Source organism: Euprymna scolopes, chromosome 20, assembly GCF_053919585.1.
Source record: "Euprymna scolopes isolate OS-2025 chromosome 20, ASM5391958v1, whole genome shotgun sequence".
NCBI classification, from domain to species: Eukaryota; Metazoa; Mollusca; class Cephalopoda; order Sepiida; family Sepiolidae; genus Euprymna; species Euprymna scolopes.
This window is the reverse complement of record NC_136501.1, coordinates 50,015,941-50,042,412: the sequence shown is the minus strand read 5'-3', so window position 1 is coordinate 50,042,412 and position 26,472 is coordinate 50,015,941. Positions and strand designations below refer to the sequence as shown.

At 36.9% G+C, this 26,472-nt stretch overlaps 1 protein-coding gene across 3 annotated transcripts in view; it reads left to right on the top strand.

Moving 5' to 3' along the window:
* The window catches only part of LOC145241426 (uncharacterized), a 114,425-nt gene extending 88,215 nt beyond the window's left edge, over nt 1–26,210 (top strand). For all 3 annotated transcript variants that reach the window (XM_080104375.1, XM_080104374.1, XM_080104376.1), the window contains 7 exons: nt 1,508–1,703; nt 5,724–5,793; nt 10,435–10,583; nt 13,495–14,789; nt 16,393–16,748; nt 20,244–20,373; nt 26,012–26,210. In XM_080104375.1, the coding sequence (XP_079960501.1) occupies nt 1,508–1,703; nt 5,724–5,793; nt 10,435–10,583; nt 13,495–14,789; nt 16,393–16,748; nt 20,244–20,373; nt 26,012–26,123 (2,308 nt within the window). In that variant the 3' untranslated portion in view covers nt 26,124–26,210. The remainder of the gene's footprint in view (nt 1–1,507; nt 1,704–5,723; nt 5,794–10,434; nt 10,584–13,494; nt 14,790–16,392; nt 16,749–20,243; nt 20,374–26,011) is intronic.
* Nucleotides 26,211–26,472: the final 262 nt, after the last annotated feature.

The following is a 26,472-nucleotide window of genomic DNA, read 5'->3' as shown; positions in this document are numbered from 1 at the left end:
GGGAGCGGGGGATGGGTTCCCCGGTCTTCCTCCCTTGGTTCTGCCGTCCTGGGGTGCAGCTGGTTGGCTGGGTTCTGCACTTTCCCCAGCTAGTGACTTAACGGCAGCTTTTTCCGCTGGGTTGCCCTCGTGGGGAGCGGTTGCAGGTGCTTTTCGGGGGGTCGCCGCGGGCTGCGGCCCTACCCTCCCGCTTTCTTCCAAGGTCGCCGCGCGCCGGGGCCCTACCTTGTTTCCTGGCGCCGTCTCGCCGGGAGATGCATCAGCTCCCTCACATAGGGAGTCGTTAGCAGTTGAGATGCTGCACATTTGGGGTGACGTACCCCTCCTGCCTGGCATCGTGGCGGTTGCACTGGCCGCTGGCGCGGACCAAAGTGTAGTGGGGGAAAAGAAAACCCAGGGGAATGGAGGGGGAGGAGGGGGAGGAGCGGACTTTGAAGAAATTAGAGTTTTTGACTTCCCCTCACGGGGATGTCGGGTTAGCAGCTCAGATCCCCCCGTGAGGGGGGAGAGCAGAGAAGAAAGACGCAGTGGGTGCTAGCGGGTCAGAGTGCCGCGTCGCAATTAAGAGAGAGAGGGGATAGACATCCCTGCCCACAGAGGGGAGCAGAAACGAAGCACCCGCCCTACCCCACGTCACCCTACCCACTAACTTACCCCAACGGAAGCGAGAAAGAGAACCTTGTCTGCTCGATCCACTGGGAGAGCAGCGAAGATAGACAAAGTTTGGGCCTGGCAGGTCAGAGTGCTGCTCAGGCAATTCAGTGTGGAGAAATTAGACCATCCCCTGTCTCTAGAGGGAAGAGACCGGAACGAAGAAAAAACGCATGCAAAAAACAACAAAAGCAGGTCTCAACTACCAGCTAGTGGTGCTGGTCCCGAGATTCCAGTCTCCCAAAAAAGGGGATCGGTTTCCGGGTCCAAGCTCCCACAAATGTGGAGTCGGTCCTTTAGGTCCTGACTCCCCAAAGGAGGGGGTCGGTCCTTGCTAACCAAGGTTAGTATGAAAACACCTTAACCTAGCCCGAAAGCCCGGTGGCGGAAAGTTTAGTAACTGAGGGAACAGATGGTATTTATTTGCTCCCCCACCGAGCAAATTAGGCACAAGGCCAATTTTTAATGTGAGGAGTGAAAGGAGGGGAAGGGAAAAAGGGGACCAGCTCCCGAGAGGTGGGAAATGGGAGCTGGTTAAAGGTCACGTATGTGGGGTTGCCCCCACATCTGGTCTTTGCTTGCAGAATCTGCCGGAACAGATACTACACTTTGAGATATTAAATCTTTTATTCATGTTAAAAAAATACAGAAAAAAAATCAACGATGAACAAAAAACTTAGGCACATGGCCAATCTTGACCAAAAGGCCAAGTTGTGGTGTAGTATATGTCTATTTATCATAAAACCATCCTCCTAGGTTTTACCTCCTTCTTTGGGAACGGGGTCTGAGGCAGGTAGTATAGAAAACAGACAATACTGCTGTGGTAACCCTATTATCCATCTCTTTATCTTACAGGCAGTCATGTTCCTCCAAAACCAAACGTAACTGTGATTGGTCGATGCGAGTTACACGTGACATGGTCCCCTCCAGCTGAACCACTTGGACGGATTAATTATTATGACCTGTCAGTGGATGGTATTATTGTCTATTCAGGCAATAAAATGAATTTTTATGTCCGCAGGTTAACACCAGACACAGAATACAGTATCATGGTAAGTATAAATACGGACCTGTGTTTAGCTTCTAAAAAGGATCTTTCTACTTTTGAGACAATTCTTTTTTGTTATGGTGCCAGATTTGGTTGGTTGCTTTTGTTTTACGGCATATCAATCTTTTTCAAGTTATTTAATGCCGAATCTAGTTATTTTGAGGAACGATTTTTAATGGAGTATATTTTTTTTTTAAGTCACATTCTATTTAACCCATAGTTGGGACCCTAACAGGTACTACCACTCCGGGTCAGAGTGGACCTGAGAGCAATAGCAATTAAAGGGTGGCTCCACACTCCCCAAGGCCCGCAAGGTGGGGCCTCACCATCGGATATAGTTTTAGGTCATATCCAGGACTGTGGTGCCAGGTTTAACACAATCAATACTCATGTCATGTGTACACAAGCGATAGTACTCACTCAGACTGGTGCAGGTGTGAAATGAAAAATAAAACAATATAACATTGATCGCTAAAACAGGATACAAACATAAAGTCGCATACTATCAGAGCAAAATAACAAACGGATTTCAAGATCATATTATTTTAACTTAGTATTAGAATAACGCAAGATTCTAGTCCATCGTATTTTTTAAAGTTTTTTTTTAGTTTAAAAATGAAAATGATTTTTCATTTTTAATTCACCCCAAACAAAGCATATTTCCACTGAAATTTAAGGAGCTACTATGATTATGAACCAAATTTATAGGGGGCTTCCTAAGTTGGAAGTTGTGCAGCAAGATGTTTGTTCACATTACATTTAAATAATTTAAGCATATTGTTACAACCCAAAAAACCGGAAGCAGGAAGTAGTCCTAGAGAAGGAGCTATTAGAATAGAATTTTTATTTTTCTCTACAGAAGGTTAGTATTTCACTGCTAGTCGGGTTGGTTGGAGGTATTTACGTTGTGTGGGGTAAAAGTGCAGTAAGTTCGCCGGTACACATTCCAAGAAAGTACTCATAAAACGAGCACAAAGATGCAACATTGCAGTGATGGGACAGAGGCTCAGACTTGGTAGACATAGAAATCTTTAAAAACGTGCTTTTTAAGTCTAAGTTACTGCAGGAAGATTCGGGAATCATTCCCATAATAAAGATCAAAAAGTTGTGCTATCATTAATTTTTCAAAACAGAGGCCTTATAATAAGATAATGAATATTAAATTACAATCAAAGGGAGATAAGTATGAATTTACCAATATATTTTTGGTTAGAGTGGCTACAGAAGATAGTTATTTAATATCAATCTCAAATTTTAGAAAATCGACCAATAATCAAAGGAAGATTAGTGTGAATTTATCATAATATTTTGGTAAACATAGCTAAGGGAGGTAATTGTTTAATATCAATCCCAGATCTCTCTCTCTCTCTCTCTCTCTCTCTCTCTCTCTCTCTCTCACTCACTAACCCCTCAACGGTGAGGATGGTGGTTGTGTTCTGGGTTCTTGTGTGTGTGGAAGTGGCTGACAAGGATGGTCGTGACCTTGAACTGCCTTTCACAGTGAGGGCAGACATTTGGAGGTTAGATCAAGAACATTTCTCTCTCTCTCTCTCTCTCTCTCTCTCTCTCTCTCTCTCTCTCTCTCTCTCTCTTTCTCCTTCTTTTTCTCTTCTCCTCCAGGTCCATATGTCAGTTGATCTCAAAGGTGGCTGCACCTTTGGCAATGGTCTGCCTCCAGGTTTACCTGTCCTTGATCTGGGTCTCAATACATACACATGGGAGAACCAAGCCAAGAAAATTAAATTACAGCCAAAGGGAGATAAGTACGAATTTACCAATATATTTTACTAAATTCATACCCATCTCGCTTATGTTATTATAACAGCCCCATTTATTTATTAGTTTTATAAAATAATTCGGTTAATAAAATTTTTTGTAAACACAACTATGAAATTCAAAATGCCATTTTTACTTGCCTATTTCTATGGCAAATTTGTCAGTGGTTTGTGCCAAGTGATTCCAGATCAAATTCAATGAAAGTATGTTTTTTTTTAATTTTTTTTTTTTTACATGGAGGTCACCACTTATCAATGCCGGGAAGCCACTTGGGGATAAGGGTTATTGCGTGTACAGTAATCAATGAGATAGTATTGTAGTAATCATTAGTATTGGAGATTTGATAGAGTGTCTTACTTAAGGGGGCGGTTTGTCAGGAATTTGTTTATGTTGGACTTGAAGACATCCAAGTTGTAGTCAGGTGGGAAACAGGCAAACAGAAGAGAGTTCCACAATCGTGCACTTCTAAGAAAGAAGCTCTGCTCATGGAATCTACGTTTGGATTTAGGCACAGATAAAGAGTGGGGAAAATTAATGACAGTAATTTCAACTACACTGGTTTTTTACATGAAAGATTGGCGAGGGGGGGGGACCAGAAATTGGAGCTCAGACGAATACTTGCCATGGAAATCTCAAGTGATTGTATTAAAATAACATAACGGATTTTCAAAGTCACACTCACATAACATTTAAATTGGCAGATGAAACTTTTTTTAACTAACCCATTTTCATTTTTTATAGTTGCTCTGTGTTATTGGCAATATAATAACTATAATTAACCATAAGTTATTTAAAAAGAATTATTTAGTCCAGCCAAAACGACTGCTCATATGAAATATTTCTAAATAATTACCTATAAATAAAAATCAGCCATAAAGTTAACTCATTTTTTTTTAATTGAAGCATATAATAGGCATTATTTACACTTCAACTAAAATTTTATTTAATTTCCTGTATAAGTTTTAAACTGTGCAAACAAATAAAAAATATAAACTAAAATGACTTTATTGTATCCTGTGCGATGTCAAGTACTTAGAACTAGGTTAACTATGAATAATTATTTATGTTAAATACTTTCCATAGCTTGTATTATTTTGATTAATCAGACAATTATTACCATCTTGGGTGTTATTAGCACGACGTTTCGGTTGCTGCACCCTGCAACCTTCTTTGGGTGTTGAATACATGTTTCCTTTTCTCTACTAAGGAAAAGAGGTGTTAGCTCTGCATTGCAAGAGAGTGGGTCCATAGATCATAAAAAAAGTTCAATCTTCGGGGGGGGTCACTAAGACATTTTTTAGGGCTTTCCTATGACTCAATTTTTTGTGATATCTATGCTAATTGTTAATATTAGTGAAAAAATGTTTTACAAAACAGAGGATCGATACCCGTGCTTATTTTCGTTTTTTAAACAAACACAATGCAAGGAAGACAACTCCAAGAGAAGAAGAGTTTTTGTGAAGTTACCTAAATTATGCGTGGGTATCGATCCTCTGTTTCGTAAAACATTTCTTTTCACGAATATTAACAATTAGCATATCCGGAAAAATTGCATCATAGGAAGGCCCTAAAGAAATATCTTAGTGACCCCTGAAGATTGAATTTTCTTTATGATCTACGGACCCACCCTCAAACCCACAGTTCGAATTCTTGCAATGTAGAGCTAACCCCTCTTTTCCTTAATAGAGAAAAAGAAACATGTATTCAACACTCGAAGAAGGTCGCAGGGTACATCGACGGAAACATTATACTACTAACAGCCAAGATGAGAATAATTGTCCAATTAATCAAAATAATTCAAATACTAACTTCTTGTTTTCAAGTTCAGGACTTAAACTGATGTTTTAACTTATTTAATACCATTAATAAACATGTTCAGTTTAGGTCCTGAACTTGAAAACGAGAAGTTAGTATTTGTATTATTTTGATTAATTGGACAATTATTCTCATCTTGGGTGTTAGTAGTATAACGTTTCCGTCAATGTACCCTGCGACCTTCTTCGGGTGTTGAATTCAAGAAGGTCGCAGGGTGCAGCGACCAAAATGTTGTGCTAATAACACCCAAGGTGAGAATAATTGTCCAATAATACAAATAAATCAAAATAATATAAACATTCACATCTCATTTCAAAAATTCAGAATTGCACTTTCCATAGTTATTTGTACATTTCTTATTAAAGGTAGATAATCGCCAAAAGACGTGACCTTTGGGTGTATTCATTACAAGCGTGTTTTGATTATTTCTCAGGTTTCCACTGTAACAAGTGAAGGCAGATTTGACAGTAAACCAGTCAAGAAAAAAACAGCAAAAGATGAGTGTAAGTTGAGAATTGTTTTATTTGTTTGTTTTTTTTTTTGAATGGTGGATGGCAGTGCATTCAATTGGTGAAGGAGTGGGGTGGGGGCATCCAATCATACTTAAATTATCTCCCTTTCCTCAGTTTATACTTCAAGTGTTGCATTACCAGGGAGCACCACTAGCTACACGATTCTCCATCTTATGCCTTCTTGGATTTATAGAAAGGGAGTATTAGCATCAAGTATGAGATGGCTGACCACCTGGGAATGCCAAGTGCTACGTGTTACTGTATACATATGGTTGGGGGACCGCTTATGAATTTGATATTCTTTGTAAACTTCCTCCTTCATAGGAAGCTGGTATTGCTCAGTTTGGGGTTAATACTACACTCTCTTTTTTTTTTTCATTTTTCTTAAACTTTTTCTTCTAGGGGATGGGACATCCAACCAGATGTCTGACATTTACCCCTATTTTAGTGAGTCCAACCAAGAGATCTTTTCAGGATTCTAGCCGTCCCTTTCAGTGCAATCGTTTGTATTTCACTTGCACTTGGTTCACCGGGTATGCTTGCTATGTACTTTTTAAAGTTCTTTTTCATAAGCCCAGTTGCTCCTATGATGACTGGTATAATTGAAACGTCTAGTTTACCAGTTCGAATGTTAGACAAAATTGCGTGATGACGATACAGTTGACACAAAAGTAAAGAAAGGATAAATTTAACAAAGTTTTTTTTTTAAATATATGTATCAAACAAAAAAAGAATATTTAATAGCCATTATCTATATTCTCAACAAGCACTCCCCCTCTTTTTTCAGCGCTAGAATTTCTACTTTAAGTTTTAAAATGTGAAAACAAAGTTTTGCATCATCAGGACACACCACATTTTTCTTTCTTTTTTTTTTTTTATAGTAACTTCATCCCAAACAGGGCACGGTGCCACTTTGATGTAAGGGACTACTATCTGGGACATAATTGTAGGGATATCATGTAGGGAGTTGAGCAACAAGATGTCTGTTTGCATTAAACTTAAACTTCTGCATGTCAGTACAATCGGGAAAACAGGAACCAAGAAGTAAATTCCAAAGTCTAGCGGTTCTGGAGAAGAAACTATTAGAGTAGAAGGCTTTCTGGCATCTGAGGATCTGTACTGTGTAGGGGTGGGATTTTGCTGCTTGTCAGGTTTCTTGGGGATATTTACGTCAAGGGGATACAAGGGTTTGTAGTTCGTCAGAATTATGGCTCACCAGTGAAAAATCGAAACTAGGATTCAAGCTTATGTAAACATTATAAAATCTATTTTTACAACAATATTTCACATGTCCTTCTTTTGCCTTTATAACAGCTTTTATTCGCTTCTGCATATTATTAAACCAAATTGTTGCAGGTGGTAGGATTCTATTTTTTACCATTCTTCTTTTAGCCTCTAATTCTTTTTTTTTTTTTTTTTAATTTTATGAACATTTTGTACGTTATCTCTCTTTTCCTTAAATGGGAACACAAAGTTTTAATGTAATTTAGGTCTGGGGATTGAGGGGGGGGGGCACTTCATCACTACAATCCCTTTTTTCTCGAATCAACCCATTGAAACTTTTGATGTATGGCATGGGGTATTGTCTTGTTGAAAGATTACATCACTTGAAATCTTTTTTATTAAATACTTTAGTCAAAAAGGTTTGGTAAATCTGGTCCAGCATGTTAGTATAAATTGTGGAGATCATTCTTGTAAAACAGGCAGAGGGATGCAACATTTTGTCAGTGGAAGAGGGGCTGAAGCTGACAGTTCTATTAGGTTGGCAATTCTATTCTGAACCCTCTCCAGGAGTGAGAGACTATTAACAGATACACCAGTCCAAATGTGACAACAATACTCTGTACATAGGCAAATGTTGGCCTTGTAGAGATACAGGATACTTTTAGGTGTAAGTAACTTTCTAACATGGTAGAGAGAGCCCATCTTCCTTGCAGCAGCTGTGACAATGCCCTCGATGGATCTGTTCCAGCTCATGTTCCCTGTGAACGTTAAACTAAAAGGCGTTTGAACAAAGTACTTTCAGATAATGCATCATTAGCTATTGATGGTTGAAAAGGTTTCTTGTAATGATTAAAGGAAATGAGCTTAGTCTTGGCAGCATTGAACATTACCATCCATTTTTGACCTCACTCCACTACAGACTGGAGTTCTTCCTCTAGGATTTCCACCATTGCTTTAGATATGTGTTCATTTGTTTTTGCCTTGTGCCTGCCATAGGGCATGGTGTCATCCACAAATATACCCATCTCAGAGACAATTTTATCAGGGAGGTCATTTATGAATATTAGGAATAATAAAGGGCCAAGGATCGACTCCTGAGGCACACCCGCGTTTATATCATATTGTTCTGACATACGTCCATCGAGGACAACCTGGATTCTTACCCCACTTAAAAGGATTTAATTATGTTAAGTATTCATCCAGTAATACCATATGATCTGATTTTCATGAGAAGACCCTCGTGCATTAACCTGTCAAAGGCCTTAGATATATCTAGGGCTACTGCCCTACCTTCCCCTGCTTTATCCAAAGTAGGGTAAATACGTTCAGAGATTACAGTTAGGATATCTGCAGTAGAACAGGCTTCATATTGTTGGTCAAACAGAAGTTAGGCAGCTGTAAGGTAGTGGACTAGAGCTTGATTAATAATGGACTCAAATATTTTGGCAAAAAGAAGGAGGAGGCTGCTGGGGCGATAATTTAATGGGTCAGTTCTTTCGCCAGAATTCTTGTAAACTGGTACCAAAGAAGTAATTTTCCAGCAGTCAGAAAAGCAACATTCGTTAAGGCGTTTGTTGAAGAGTGTGGAGAGAACTGGAGCTACCTCAGTGGTTCTCGATCTTATGCTTTCTTGCATTTATGAAAAGACAGGATTAGTGATTAGTACCAGATGGATGATCATTTGGGAATGTTAGGTGCTTTTTAGTGGGGACCACTTGTAAAAGAATAGTCAAGAATGCGAAGGTTGAAACTCCTAAATTTAACTTCACCTTTTAATTCAGGTACCAGTTCTGTAACATTGCACAGATGCATGGATGTAAATGCTTGTGAAGTGATGTTACTGGTGGGGGGAAAAAAGGAAATAGAATGATCATGTGAAAGACATGGATAACGTTCAAGATCTTGTAAGAAACCTGAAAAACGTTCAGGATCACGTGGGTGAGGTCATGTTTGTACCAATAAGGAAATAAATGTTGCTGCTACAAAAAACAAGCGAGTTGGAGTTATTTCCTATTCTTTGTCTTGGTCTCCTTTGTGACTGAAACTGCACATAACTTGTGTTGGTTCAACTCTTCCTGATGACAAACTTAAGTATGACAAACAAACAAAAATGCTATTTTAAATTTAATCTTGAATGAATGGATCCTTTTATAAAATACTAGCAGAGAGACTTGAATGAGGATAAATGTTCTACGCTTCCAATAATCGATGAAATTGTTCATTTTTCAATCAAATCAATTGATTGGCTGCTCTAGTCAAAGACCCACTCCGGTGCACTAGGAGGAAGCTTCACATACCTTTCCGCATTGACTTAATTCACAAAACATTGTAGTTTACATTGCACTGCAGAGAACCTAGTGTTGATTTTATAATTTTTTTTTTATATATAACAGCTTCAATTAAAGTTTAAAATGCAAAAGTCAAGTATCATGGTTTAATGGTGCACTGAACAGAGAGCATTCATTTCGAACACATCTCTGTCTTATCAAAAGAACCTACTGTTGATTTTATATGCCGGGCCCTTCTGCTTGTGCAGTGATAAAACTTCTAAAATGCACTTGTGATGTTAGACTGTGTAAGATGTTAACTTTGGTCAAAATTGGACTGCTCCTTCTTTAATCGGATTTTTTTTTTTTTTTGGTTAGCAATTTTCGATACTTATAAGAAGCATTTCAATACAAAGCCTATCTAGGAGCACTCCCAGATACATAAGGTATATTTGATTGAAATCTTTTTAAAAAATCATCCCAACCGTTTAGGAATCTATAGAGAACGAAATGCACATACAGACACACACACAAGCACACACTGGTTAGTGTCCCAAATGATGCTGGGTTAAACAGAGCTGAGAGGGAAAAGATTACCAAATACCAGGGTCTTATGTATGACATGAAAAGAAACTGGAACCTTAAGAAGATCTCTATCATTCCAGTAATTATAGGAGCAACCAGACTTATGAAAATGAATTTTACAAACTATCTTACAAATATACCAGGTAAACCAAGTGCAAAGGAGATTCAAACAATTGCACTTAAAGGGACGGTTAGAATCTTAAAAAGATCTCTCGGTTGGAGTGTCTAAAATAGCAGGTGTATGTTTGGCATCTGGTAGGATGCCCCATCCCTGGCTTAAACAAAATGATAAGAAAAATGAAAAAAAGAGAGAAACACACACACAAAGTGCCTTATATATGTAAGTAGAGATACATGTAAAAGTTACATTAATTTTTTGAATCCATTAAAATAATCATAATTCTTCATCATTGGTGTTAATCGTGTTTGAACCATAAATAAAGGGAGACCACTGTGTTACTTTTATAAATCTTTTTAATTTAAGGATTTATAAGAGTTCCTGAGCTCTAGCAATCGCCTTCATTTGTCCGTTTTTATTCTTTGTCTATTATTTTAGATGAAACAAATAACACAAAATCTGTGTCGACTGCAGAAACCCCCACTGTCATGGAGACCCCAAAATGCCGACCAAAAACGTCTCTACCAAGAAGATGCAAAAGTGCCTGTGCTCCCTTAAAGTCTGGTAAATCAAGTCCCAAGGAAAAGGTTAGGTTCCTTACTTTTTAATCCGAGATATGAAAGCAACGGTTGATGTTCTAATCCACTGTAGCAATTAAAATATAATTATGTGGATTATTTGGATTATTCGGACTACTGTTCCCATCTTGGATATTATTCTCACAACCATTCGGTCAATGTAAATCTCCGACTTTCTTCAAGTGCATCTTTTCAAACTCAGGAATCTGACACCTTTATTTAATCTATTGTAAGATAGCATAAATGGCTATATGCAAATGCTGAGCTGTGAGCGAAAGAAGACTATTAAAAGAAGAGCACATCCGAGAAGATGATCATGTTAGAGATATGGATGATGTCTGAGAGCACATGTGAGAAAACGATCACATGAGAGACGTCATAGCCTTAGCGAGAATTCACGCATGGCAGGAGAATGACGGAAATAAATGCTGTTGTCATAACGGGAAAAAGCGAGTTGAAGTTCTTTCCTATTCTTTGTTTACTTTACAACTGAGGTTACAACAATTTGGTCCCCAGACAATGTTATGAGGGTAGATTGTTCCTGTTTTGTCAGTCATCAAGACAACTTACTGGATTATATTATTCAATTAAGCAGGCAAGACCACTCAGCTACTTTAAACGAATACATCCCTTTCAGGAACATATCAAAAAGGTTGAAGTTTACATTGTCCGAAACGTTGTGAGAATAACACCTAAGATGAGAACGGTAATCTTAAAAATACAAATAACACAAATTATAAATCCTTATCTAAAAAATTTTGTAAAAAAAATATAAATACTAATTTGAGAACAATTACATTTAAAAATATATATATGGTTGGAAGGATGTGGGTCTTGAGTGGTACGGTGTAGTGCTAAACTCATTCATTTCAGCTGCTAATTAATAGTGATGAAAATACACTTTTCATACAATTATATGTATACATGCAAACACCTTATAAAAGAATTAGAAAATAAAAATATAAATCAGTTGTAAGACTGCCTACCTCTGCCTGACAACGTAAGGATGAGCAAATGTCTTATCTGGCCCTTACTTCTCCATATTGTATGGAATATTCCCAAAATAATTTATTTTATTTTTTGTTTTCAATTTTTTTCACTCCAAACTTGGAATATTGTCATTTGAAATGTAACAAATATTGTGTATAACAGGGGGTATAGGGAGTTGAGAAGCAAGATGTATATTCACATTACATTTAAACCTCTGCATGTTAGTAAAGTTAGAGAAACAAGAAACAGGAAGGGAATTCCAATATCTAGCAATCTGAGGGAAGAAACTATTACAGTAGAAGGCTTTTCAGCATTGAGGGACCTCAAAAGTGAAAGGGTGTGAGTTTGCTGCTTGTCGGGTTAGTTGGGAGTATGTATGTCGAGGCAGTATGTGCTATGAGTTCATCAAAGCACATTCCATTAAAGTACTTGTAAAACAAGCGCAGGGATGCAACATTGAGATGATGGAACCAAGGTTGGAGCTGGGCCAATAGTGGGGGATCTATTAGACTTGAGACTGTTTTTTTAACCTTATCTAAGAATGAAAGATGAATTGAAGCACCAGCCCAGATATGGTAACAATACTCCATGCATGGGCGAATTGTGGCTTTGAAGATATAGGATTCTCTTTGATGTGAATAATTTTCTAGCATAGTAGCAGGATCCCACCTTCTGTGCAGCAACCTTGGCAATGTCCTCAATGTATTTACTCCAATCCATGTTGCGTGTGACTGTTGAGCTGAGAAGTTTGAAGGGTGTGTTTTCAGGTAGAGTGTCATTTGTTATAGCAATCGGTGATTGAGAAAGATTTTTTTTAGTCGTTAAAGGAAAGAGGCTTAGTCTTAGCAGCATTAAATGTTACCATCCACTTACTGCCCGATTCCACTACCAACTGAAGATCGGTTTCTAGGGTTTCTGCTATTGTCTTTGATATGTGCACATTCATTTTTTTTCCTCATGTCTATTATATTATTCTATGGAAACATTGATGACTCCAAATCTTTTTATATGATCAGATGCAAATTTTGCATGGTGGTTGTTGTTATCAAAGAGCATTAGATCCATATATTAAATTTGGAGAAATGGAAAGTTGGAATTCTATGAAAATATAACCAAAGTTTTTATAGTCAATTTCTATAACCAAAGTTTTTATAGTAAATTTCTAAACCAAAGTTTTATACCAAAGTTTATAACCATAACCAAATCATAGCTTTGAATTGACTATGAATCATAGCTATAGAATTGACTATAAAAACTTTGGTTAAAAACTTTGATTCATAACCAAAGTTTTTAACCAAAGTTTTTATAGTCAATTTCTAAGGTCATATAAGATGTAGGACATCGTTAGTTATAATATGGGCCAAGTAGTGTGTCTCTATGATGAACAGAACCAAAGTTTGTATTATTTAGATTAATCCGGCAATTGTTCTCATCTTGAGTGTTATCTACACAACTTTTCGTCAGGTGTAAAAGTAAATTTACACTTGACGAAGGTTAGAGGTTACATCGACCGAAAAGTTGTGAAGATGAGAACAATTTTGCAATTAATCTAAATAATACAAACATTCATACCTCATCTAAAAAATTCAGAATTGTAAAAAAGTTAATTGTCAAAAGTGTGACTTTCATTTTCTCTATGACTGTGATTTTAGTAGTCGACATAAATATCCCAAAATTAAATCAGTTTGAAGTTAGACCATGATCAATATTTTGACTAAGTTTGGTGACGCTTGGTCAAGTGATGTGTATGCTAGACTGTACGCAAACAAGTATAGTGACAACTCAACAAACAAACTCAACCGAAAACCCAAAGTTCTAACATTTTTTTTTTTAGGGACATACTTTTTCTCTTGAAAAAGCACAAATATATTTTTTAAACTTTCTCATAAGTTTAAAAAAATTCTTTTTTTTTTTTTTTATTCCCGAACAGATTATTAACGAGGCAACAAAAACAACATGGAAATCTCCAACAGCAGATAACCACCCAATGAAACGTCCCACTGTCCATTCAGCAATGCAACGACATGATGGTTACAAGAGAAAGATGTCTGCCAGATCTTCCAAATCCTGCTGCATTGTTAATTGTACGAGCAATGACGGAAAGACGAGCAGGAAACCACTGCTTACATTCCCCAGCTATGTCAACATTAGTCTACGTAGCAGCAAGTGGAGGGACAGAGTTAATGCTGCAAAAACACAGCGCCATGGCCACCTCGTGCAGACAAAGACATTTCTGTTCAGCCAATTAGATCAAGCTAAAAATCCAACCAATGAGGACGAAGCTGAGGATTCATGTGGTGATACCTTTACTCGCATTCAGAACGATCACACTTTAAAAAAAGCAACCGATACCCAAAGGAACACTGTAGATTCAAAAAAGGTTTCGGCATCTCATCCAACTTGTCGCATGTGGAGTGTACCTTCAGCTTTCAGAAATAAATCTGCGGTAATTAAACAACAAAAACAGCATAATGCTTTGATGACGTCACGGTTTTCTAACTTTATCCATTCTTGTCGCGAAAGCCAAATAAGGTCGGTGTTTAATTCACATCGCTGGCTTGCAATGCAAAGCCGTCCGTGCTTGGAACTTAGAGTTCCAGTTTCAACTCCAGAGACTGCCAACACTAACAGCTCTTCATCTCGAAAGAGCTCTACTTATTCCGATGCTTCCTCATCGATGGATAAAAAGCAAGTGTGCTTCGAAGATACCTCCAAGATTCATGGTGAACAGAACACCAGCAAGGTTGAGCATTCTGTAGATTCCACAATCAGCCCCGAAGCTCTTTTGCAATCCTTACGGACATTGGAACTTCATGAAAGAGCTAATCAGAAACAGATGTTATCGACACAAAATGAATCGGACTCTTTCAGTAGCAACCAAACGTCACCGAAAGATGATGAACCACAGAATATTTCGTATTCGGAAAATTCCAGTGATACAACAGAAGCGAAAAATCCTTGGAAAATCATCCATGGTTATTCCAAGGTTTGCAAGGATTCTTCTCAAATTAATGGTGCCAAGACCGCTAACTTTGATAACATTCATGAGTATAAAGGTTCGGCAGACTCTGCTAAGAGTTTTAGCATAGAAACAAATAAACTGGAAAAACAAGCTGACCACGTCGTCAGAAACGGCCATTTTGTAACGAGAACATTGAATATTTTGCCTTTTCAGGAGAATAATCATGAGGAAAGTGAGAAAACAACGAAATCCAGTCGCAAAAAGTAAGTATTGACCGTGTTATATGGAAATAGATGGTTCGTTCAAGTTTTGATATTTCAAGCCCCTTCATCAGCCAACCATTAAAAAACTATGTTTTAATAAAATTGAATACAAAAAATACAATCTACATTTGATAAATTCTTACACTTGTTATAAAAATAGATACGAACATATTTTTAATAATCGATTTGTTTGTTTAGCAATGAAAATGTTATTTCAAACTTAAGCATGACAGACAAACGAAAATCTTATTTCAAACTTATGCATGATAAACCAATGAAAATGCTATTTCAAAATCTATCTATCTATCTATCTATCTGCTGTTATATAAAAGGAACTTTGTGTGTGTGTGTGAGTGTGTGTGTGTGTGAGAGAGAGAGAGAGAGAGAATTCCCTATAGACTCCAAAACGACTAGGCAGATCTTTATGAAATTCCACACAAACGTACTTTATGTATCTGACAGTGTTCCCACATAGATTTTGTATCAGAATGTCTTGAATAATCATCGATAATTGATAATCGAAAAAATCCAATAAAAGAAGGAACAAGCGATTTTGACCAAAGTTAACACTTTATACAGCCTAACATCACAAGTGCATTTAAGAAGTTTTATTACCACACAAGCAGAAAACAACGGCATATAAAATCAATGGTAGATTCTTTGATATTACAGGTGTGTTCAAAATGAATGTTTCTGTTTAAGGCACAATTGAACCATGATACTTGACTCTTGCATTTTAAATTTAATGCAAGCCATTATATACAAAAATAATTTTCTAAAATCAACAGTAGGTTCTCTACAGTGCAATGTAGATTACAATGTAAGTCACTGCGGCGACTGATCATGCTATTACATTTTTTGTGTACCTTCGCTAATGAAATGCTTTCCTCATTTTTTTTTTTTCCATTTAAAAAAATTTTTTTTAATTTTTTTTTTTTTATTTATTGCTAACGACTCCCCATTTTTTATATACAACACTTTATTAAAAATATTTTATAAAGAATGAGGGGGGGGTCTTGAAAATAATGTGGCAAAAAGGGAATGGGGTGGGGAATTGGGGTCGAGGGGTTCATCCATTTTGTCTATTCCCTAAGCTAGTTTATCACTCATCATAATACCTCATTCATTCTGTGGGCCTAAGCTATTGAAATATCCCCACACTTGCTCATTATCACCATTTACAATGATATAATTGTCTTAGTTCCATGAACCTTTACGATGGTATGCTTGTCTCAATTCTGTGTACCTTGCCAGATGGTATTGTCTAAGTTCCCCGTACCTTGATTCATGATGCTGCCAATTTTTGCTTGGCACAACTACATTAAATATTTGCAATTGGATAATTTTCTATTTTCTATGATAGAGTTATTTCTTTTTTTTGGATCATTTTTTGATTACAAGAGTGGCTACTTGCTCAGGAGTTTCAATGACCTATAACTTGGAGACCAAGCATTTTTGGACGTATGTTTGCAGGAATTTTTTTCATTATTACATTCATACATATAGAATATAATCCTAAAGTCATGCCAACGATTTTACCAAACGCCCTCTCCAGAACTAGTCCTAACTTTTTAAAACCAAGATATTTTGTTTTTCTTCAAAGGGCTAGACCAAGGACCGTATGCAGTGTAAGAACACAGAAAATCAACCGTTCCTCTTCGTCCCTTCGCAGACCTGGAACAGTCAGTGTTTCAAGAACAGAATACCATCAATCAACAGGAATCAACAGAATATCAGGAAAAGATGATACTGATGCAAACAATTCACAGTCACAAGTCAATACCAGATTTTTAGGGATACGTACAATGACTTTCACACCAACTACGAATTTGAATGGGTTACGGAATAATAATTCCGTACTCACTGAAGGATTTCTTCCAAGCCAATTAAGGACTCAGCCGTGTAACCTTAATTTTCGACAGCTTCAAAGACTTCATACCACACTGCTTGGATTACGAGGTATTTAATCTTTATTTCTGTTATTTGGATTCTTCGGACTACTGTTCTCATCTTGTGGATTCATTCAGATTTCCCAAGCCTGGATTCTCAGAACTCTACAGAGACCTCGGAAAATATTACCCCTTAACAAAGATTTTGCTCTCAGCTACAAAGAAAGTCCTTTGTGAGTTAACAATTACGAAAGAAAGAAAGAAAGAAAGATGGGTTGGGAAGGCTTTTTTTTTTACTGCTTACTATCTGTGCTATGAGATTTCGACCAACATAGAGTTTGTTTTTTTTTTGTTTAGAAGGTCGTAATACTTTTAGAAAAGTCGAAAAGAGTTCGCTCCTTTTGTTTGCAATTTAAGTTTACATTTTGTAATGCTATCTTTTTAAAATAAAATCCTATAGAGTAGATTAGTTGAAAATAATGTTCCAAGAGTGTTCTTTTGTTGTATATGGAAGGGGACAGATCCCGGTAATTAGAGAAACAAAGTAAATAAGATTGAACATAATATTCATTAAAGGAAAAGGTTAGAATCGAACCCAATAATCAAAAGTTAAAAAAGAATACATATTGCAATTTAGATACGATGATAGAAATGTAGAGCATTGTCCATTGTGTTAGAAATAACTATACAACTAATTGGATTAAATTAAAAGAAATAACTATACAACTATTTGGCTCAGTGCACCCGTGAGAAAAAACAAATTCACTCTGCGATATTGTGTGTGTAATTAGGGCAGGCTGCAAATAATGGCTTCGAGTTGTTGGTAATTCTCGACACAATAAATTAAAAATGCAGAGGTATTGAGAGACACATGAAGTCTCTAGGTACATGAGTTGGAAGTCAATACAAGGGAAAATCACTCAGGTTAATTAGAAAGGAAAAGTAAAATATGCCGTAAATTCATGACAAGAACAATGATGCAATAAGATTCCTTGCAATTTTTTTTTTAGAGATGAATGTATGTGGGGATAAGTCTGTTTTGCGATCTTGGATGCTCTAATAGAAGGGAAAATAAAAATCGCATAAGGTAACCGTTATAGTTAGGGATTCAGTATGCGCAGTAGGATTTGGTGCAAAGGAATGGGTTTATTTAGTTAAAGGTGATATTTCCGATTTTTTTTTTTTTTGTCGAGTTCGAAGAGTCTAAGCTAGGAAATCCGAGTGAATCAGTATGATAAAAAGTATGTTGCATAATCAGAAGCCAACCAATAAAAAATTTAAGCAAATGAAGTAAAATAGTGTAGAAAATGAGACAAAGCTCTAATTAGTAGTAAGACCACGAGAGAGAAAAGGGTCAGGATCCATTGGACGAAGAGTCGTTGAGTTGGTAAAGAGGTAAAATGAGACCTCTGTTGTTATAGCATAAGAGTGGCTGGAATAATTGATGTTTATCATAGGAGGTTATACATTACACCCAAAAGGAAATATACCAGGAAGATGGAGATTTTGGTCTAAAAATAATTAGAGAGTCACTTTGAAAAAAGCTGACCAAAAAGTTTTTTTATTTTTTATGGTTTCTGATCTTTCTTAGCCAATTGGGTTTTAAGGATTTAAGTTGTACAGGTATAGATAAAGAATAGCAAAAATGTACTGGCATTTGAAAATGCATACATTTTCTGAAAAATGAGAAGAGAAGGGACGTTGTATATGATAGGGGACAGGTACTGGTAATTAGAGAAACAAAGTAAATAGGATTGAAAATAATATTCATTAAAGGAAAAGGCTAGAATCGAACCCAATAATCAAAAAGTTAAAAAGAATACATATTGCAATTTAGATACGATGATAGAAATGTAGAGCCTTATCCATTGTGTTAGAAATAACTATACAACTAATTGGGTTAAAGCAAGTAGAATCGGACAATGTAAATTAAGGAATTATCTTTGTGTTGCCAAAAGCGTATTGAAGACATATGTAATATGTAGAATCCACGTGAGGACTTTCACATGCTTGAGCACGTTCTGGCATTACAAAGAAAGATAGATTACAATATATTCAGAGTCAATCAGGCAGATCAGAGGAGGGTGAGTCAAGAGTTCGGAGTTGACAGTCAGTCAGAGGAGTGGAGTTCGGAATGGTCAGAGGAGGAGAGTTAGGCCAAGACCCTTTTGGAAGCAAACCAGAAAAGGAGACAAGACAATGTAATTCTGCAAGGCATATGAATACCAAATCATCATAACCAGCTGAAATAAATGTCTTCGTGTTATAAGGAAACCTTTGCTTTCGTTTGTCATCCACCGAAAGGTAATGTGTTTTGTCTATCGTCTTTGTAAATGAAGATTATATGAAACATTAATTATATGAAACATTATATGAAACATTATATGAAACCCCTTCCAAAGTGTTAACTGTCTGTCCCCATCACCAATGATGAATTCCCTTCTTCGTGTTAAAAATAACTGTTCATTTCACATCTCTTCACATTCATATCTCTCCTATGAACTAAACACGTGATTGTTACATCACCGTCGTCGCCGTATGCGCCGTTATATAAATGTCTTATCCTCCATTACATGTCTTGTCCCCGATATGTAAGCCCCACTATTCAACACTTTTAGTGAGAAATTTATTTCATTTTCCTTAAGGAATAATCTGTAAAAAAAAAAAATGCACAAGTCCGGTAAAAAAAAACAAACTTCCTCATTCTTTTCTTTTTAGTCCAGTTAAAATAGAAATATTCTTTTCTTTTGACTTAGAAAAAACGGCAGCTTGAGACGTGTCCATTTTCTTCAGGCCTTACAAGAAATATCTAGTTGATAGACACTTTTTACTTCAATCTTTCCTAGTAAGAATATTTCTCACATGTGTTTTCTCTCCTCCAAGCTAGTAATTTTTTCCGACATATTTAACTGCAAGTCCTCGACAAATTTCTTGGATTTCCTTAAAGTAAATTTCTCCAACAAGATATGAATACGTCAGGTAACTTAGATGCAATCACTTCAACATTATAAACTTCGCCAGGTAACTTAGACGAGTTTGCTTCAACATTTTAATGCCCTGTTTAGACGGAGAAAAGGTAGTACGTCAACATATTTCAACATATGCCAACTTCAGCTTGAAATTTATTACAAAACGAGGGAATGCATAGATCAATCAACAGGCACAAATTAGTCACATGACCAACAACAGCAGTATGCAAACTCAAGAGAAAGGAAGAAAAGGAAAAAGAGAAGAAGAGGAGAAAAAGAGGAAGAAGAAACTTATCAAAAAAAAATTTCAACATCAAATGTCTGTACATTTTTCTATCAACACAATTTTAAAAGTGTAACAGTGGACATCCTGTCAATTATATATATATAAACTAACTGCTGAAATCAATTCTAGATACTGGGTACAATATAATAATCAATAGAGAATTGACTTTGTAACAATAAGTACAAAATCTGTATGAATTAAAATATGTTTAAGCGTATTTTACTACCGGACAAGACCGTCCCACTCCCACCGTTAATATTTAATATAAACTCAGTGTAAATGATTGTTTGTTTTTTTTTTTCTTTTTCAGGGGAAAATGACAAACTAGTGCTTCAAACGTTACTTTACCAAAGAAACCAACCGCAACAACAAAATACGCCAAAAGTAAATAAATCCCTAAAATCTTCCAAACGCTTAACACAGGAGAGCCCAAATGTCAGGTAATATATTAACCAAAATAGTCCAATGAATGCTCAAATAGATTGCTGCTGCTGCTGCTGCTGCATTATCATCATCATCATCATTGGTTTACCGTCTGTTTTACATGCTCGTACGGATTGGACGACTTTTAGAAATCGACTTCCAAACTAATCTATCTTTGGCCAGGTCTATTTGTAACGTTCTCATTGATATGTAGGGACCCAACACGTTGCAGACTCCCTTGCAAGGAACATAAGAAAGGAAGAGAAAAGAACTCCAACTCGTTGTTTCAGATTTTAACAAAAAATCATTATTCCTCTGGCTCCAGCAATACGTGACTTCCTGTCTTAGCTGTGACACAACCCACATGTCTCTAACATGATCATGATCGTGATCTGCGCACACATTCTTTTTATAGTCTTTTTCCTTGCCGTGACATCATCTCGCACACAGCTCGGTCATTTACACACAGCTGCCATACATGTGTTTACGTTCTGTTACATATTTATCCCTCTTTTTCTCAAGTCTATTCTTATCACATCCTTTCGCGTGTTCCTTGATCTTCCCTAATGGTCTGAACCCGCCACATCAACTGTTCTACATTTACTAACCCAAGAACTCTCATTCATTCTTTCAATGTGGCGATGTCACCAAAGTCTCTATACTGTCTAGATTTGATAGAGTTCAAAACCGGCCTCAAAACTTAGAAGGTGATGTCCTTTTCTCTTCCCTGCAATCCCTTACCCGCAGAAGAGACGTCGCAAACCTGTCTCTGCTCTATTGTTATTTTTATGGCAAGTGCTCGTCTGAGCTCCAATCTATAGTCCCCTTTTGCCGGACTTTCACAAAAAATACTGAACTAGCTACAACCATCATCAGCAATTTTTCCCACTCTCTATCTGTGCCTAAATCTAAACACACATTCTATAAACAAAGCTTCTTTCCTAGAACTACTCGCCTGCTTCCCGGTTGAATACAACATGGTAGTCTTCAAATCCAATGTAAACAAATTCTTCTTGAGCCGTCTTCATAAATAATCAAATTCTACCCAATTTACACCATTAACGATTACTACACTGCCACTTTACATTCATTAACCCTTATCCTTGAGTGGCCTTCGGACCTTGATAAGTGGTGACTACCAAGTAAAAAAAAAAAGATTTAATCATCCTCTGAGATCATCAGATCTAAACCTGTCTAAATGTCTCACATTACACATCATCATCATCATCATCGTTATTGTCATCATCATCGTCATCATCATCATCATCATCATCATCGTCATCACCATTATCATTTTTACATCTGTTTTACATGTTGGCACATGTTGAACAGCTTTAAGAAATTGATTTCCAAACCAACCTATCTCTGGTCAAGTCTTTATTCATCTTTCTTTCTCTCAAAGCCGTCCTTATTACTTCCATCCAAGCTTTTCTTGGTCTTCTCCTGACAACCGATCCTGCTAGTTCCACTGTTCTACATCTACTAATCTAAGAGCTCTCGTTTCTGAAATTTGGAGATGAGGATTGGTTATTCGTATTATTTCGGATAGCATGCTCTTGTTCCGTCAGCCATGACTGGATAGAGGTCTTAAGTAATTCGCAATTGTATATATATATATATATATATATATATATATATATATATATATATGAAAATACAATTGCGAATTACTAGTATTAAAATATGGGTGTGAGGGTGATTCAATATAGGGGGGGGGGGCAGTCCATAAGAGAACCTTCAACAAATCTCTTTTCTTTCAACTGGGAATTCACACTATTCAGTAAACTTTGATGCATGACTTGATGCATTATCTTGCATAAAGATCATAGATCTATGCTTGGGTAAACATTGGTTATCAAGCCATTCAAAGAAACGTTGCTCTAAAAATCACACTAACTGTGGAATTCATTTTAGCACAGTCGTTCACTTTAAATAAACCCATGAGGTCATTGCCAATAATCCCAGCCGATATCATTATCCCATTGCCGTCTTGTTAACATTTAAAACATTGTCTTGAATCATGTTGCTTGAAAACACATCCTCGAGCTCATCCATTGGGCCCATTGAGGGTGATCCCCAATTTCTTTCCAAAAGACAATTTACTGAAATCAGTTTTCATGTACTTTATTTGCCCACTGCAATCTTCTTTCTCCATGTTTTCTCACTAAAATGGGTTCCTTTATTTGATTTTTGGGGCTTGTATTACTGCACACATAGATTCAAAAAAGTTGTCAAAAAACAAATATATAACAAATAAATGTTATCAAAGGCAAGATAAGTTAATTTTCTACCTAACTGGATATGTTTTTAGTGTTTTTATTCAATGTAACATGTTTATTCAGCTCGAAAAGCTTACAGTGTTTACCGATGTATTGGAAAATTCAAAATGGCGCCCGACACTCTCTTTAACACGGTAAGTACAGGAAAAGATGTTATAAATAAAAAACTAGACAAAATACTGTTAGAAATTCGCTCATTATATGTTACCGTGACATAAGTTGACATATATTTGGTATTTTTTTAATAGTATTTTGTCTAGTTTATTATTTATAACACCTTTTCCCAAACTTACCATGTTAAAGAGAGTTGGGCGCCATTTTGAATTTTCCAATACATCGGTAAACACTGCATGTTTTTTCGAGCTGAATAAACATGTTACATTGAATAAAAACACAAAAAATATATCCAGTTAGGTAGAAAAGTAACTTATCTTGCGTTTGATAATATTTACTTGTTATATATTTGTTTTTTGACAACGTTTTCGAATCTATGTATACAGTAATACAAACCCGATTTTTTATATCAGCAAACTTTCTTAAGGCTTTATACCTTGTTTCGCTTGATACCATAGGAACTTCAACGGTCTCACATATGAACGCACTTGATGCGTTTGCATTTCTTATTAATTCTCGTCAGATATGTGATAGATCTCGCTTTGTTAAATTCCTGAATTCAGCCTGAGACGTTTTTTTTTCTTTAGTTGAATTTCCATTTGATGCATTTTCTTGATTATTCGATTATCCATTTTCAAATCCTTAGAAATTTGAAGCGAAGATTTTCCTTAATTTCTTAGATTATAAAGTTCTTTTCATTTATTATTAGTTCTTTTTTACGAAACCATCATACTAAATTTTGATTCTTGCGAATAACCTCTTGACACTGTAAAATTGCAATGATTGCTTTATCCGAGTCTTTCTGTATGACTCTTTTCTAGGGCCACAATATTAACCTAAATTCATATTTTTTTTTTTTTTTTAATTACATTTTCACCCCAAACAAGGCAAATTGCCATTTTGGTGTAGGGGGCTACTATCAGGGGCAACAACTACTGGGACACTGTTGGGATTTGGGCAGCAAGATGTCGGTTCACGTTACACTTGAACTTCTGCATGTCAGTACAGTTGGGGAAGCAGAGACTTGGAATGGAATTCCAGAGTCTAGCAGTTCTGGGGAAGAAACTACCAGAGTAGAAAGATCTTTTACATCTAGGGATCTCTACTGTGTGGGGGTGGGATTTAGCTGCCTGTTGGGTTTGTCGAGGATGTCTACGTCGTGGGGGCACAAGTGTCTGCAGTTCGTCAGAGCATTCACCATTAAAATACTTGTAGAACAGGTAGAGGGATGCAACGTTTCGTCGATGGGACAGAGGCTGAAGCTTAGATGCCAGTTCAGGGCCTATCAGATTGGCGACTCTCTTTTGAACCTTATCTAGGAGCGAGAGACTAGTAGCAGATGCACCAGCCCAAATGTGACAACAATACTCCATACATGGGCGAAAGGTGGCCTTATAGAGGTACAGGATACTTTCAGGTGTCAGTTGTTTTCTAGCACAATAGAGAGAGCCTACCTTTTTCGCAGCGGCCCTGGCAATGTTTTCAATATAATTGTTCCAACTCATGTTTTCTGTGAACGTTAGGCCAAGCAGTTTGAAAGATGTACTCTCAGACAGGGAGTCACTGGCCATTGCTATTGGTGGCAGAGAAGGTTTCTTGTAATTATTGAAGGAAACCAGTTTAGTCTTGGCAGCATTGAATGTGACCATCCATTTATGTCCCCATTCCACTACAGATCGGAGGTCATCCTCTAGTGATTTTGCCATTTTTCACGTCTATATGCCCATTGTTGTTACTGGTTTTATATCATTAAACTGGGCTGGAGTGAGTAGTGATGGAAAATAATTAAAAGTCATTCTGACTATTTATAAGTGGAATGATAAAATTATCGCCCTAGAAAAAACAATATGATTCCATTTCCGTTTGATAAAAACCAGTTTTCTTTATCTGTTGCAGACCATCTACTAGTTGGCCAGTTGTGTACAAATCTCAAGAGCGATAGGAGCCTTCTATCATGTCTGAAAGCAACACAATGTTCAACGAGCGAGATCAAAGATGTGCTGCTTTACAACTCAAGCTCTCTACTAATCCAAGTTATGACAACAGGACCATTGCCAGCACCCTCAAAATGCAAATCCGGACAGTTTGACGCTTGAGGGTACAACCGAAACAAAGTTTCCATTCACGGTTATGGTCTTTGGTGTGGTTTCAAGTAAGGGCCACATCATGCCACCTCACATCTTCGAAGTGGCTTGAAAGTCAACACCAAAGTGTACCTGGATATACTCAAGAGTGGTGATCCCGACAAGTTCAAAGAGACCCAGGCTTGGCTTCAGGAGGAGTGCTACGACTTTGCACCCTTCTCTCACTGCCCCCCCCCCTCTCACGACCTGAACCTCCTGGACTACTTCGTTTGGTCATGCGTGGAAAACATCACCTACATGACCTCCCACAAAACCAAAGCCAGCCTGATTGCCGCCATCTATCGAGATTCGTTAAGGTCCCATCGGTGCTTGTGGAAAAGCCATACTCCCTGTTCCATACTCATATCGAGGCAGTGATTGAGGCTGAAGGTGGCTACATTGAATAGATGTCAACTCTACTACATAATCAAGTTACATGAATTGATTTTTTTCAATCAAAGTTTTAAAATAAAGCTGTAGCGTTGTTTTCTTTAGGGCGACAAATGTATCGTTCCACCCTGTAATAATGATTCACCATTAACCAAAGTCAAAAGCCATTCAAGGATAAGGATTAATGATAGTCAGTTGAGTAATGAACAATTCTATGAGAGAGCTGAAAATATTGACGAGAATGGCTTTACAAGTATTTAGAAGTAAAGAACAATGAAACAAAACCTTTGATTTTTTTCACTGATGAGTACCACCTGTCAAGACCAAAAGCCACTCGAGGATAAGTCTTCATGAGATTGTCGGTTGAATGATGAACACTACTACTATAAGAGGATTGAAAAACGATAAATGCAATGGACAAGATTTTATTAGTTAAGTGAACAATTATTGGTTGACATTCAACTTGAAGATGACCATGTTGTAGTCTGCACGAAAGTAGTCCAACACGACTGTATTCCACAGAAGGGAAGTTCTTGGAGAGAAACTCTGTTCATGGAAATTCTTTATAGTGGTGGTAGCAAATGTTTTTTTCACAGATATGATAACTTTATATGCTCAATTAGTGTTGAAATTGGATTCAGCATTTATTTATTTATTTTTTTTTTTTATTGAGATGCCGAGGTGAGAGGAGGGTGAATATATAAATAAAGATTATCTAAAAAAAAAAATTCATTTTCCGTCTATTTCAGGGGTTCGAGTTATTCATATATGAATGGACTAATCACGGGAATATCAACATTTCCTCCGCAACATCGAAGCATCGAACCAGATTCAATATTATTACGCCAGTCATGGACTTGATGAAAATAGTTCCCATTTGTTCTCCCCATTCTCTATAAAATGTGTAAAATTTTGCGATTTTAATGAATAAAATATATTTAATTCTCACCAAATGTTCTCTCTCTCTCTCTCTCTCTCTCTCTCTCTCTCTCTCTCTCTCTCTTTGAGTATTTGAACAGAAAAATGGATATTATTGAGAAGGGATGCTCACATGTATAACCTCATAAAGATGGCTGTACATCTAAACAATCATATCACATTAATGCGAGTGTGCCCCAGAGATCGATACATTAATTTTTATTAATACTGACCCTCATGGATACTCCTCCCCTCAATTCAATCATGATGTCGTATCACCAAATTTTTTTTT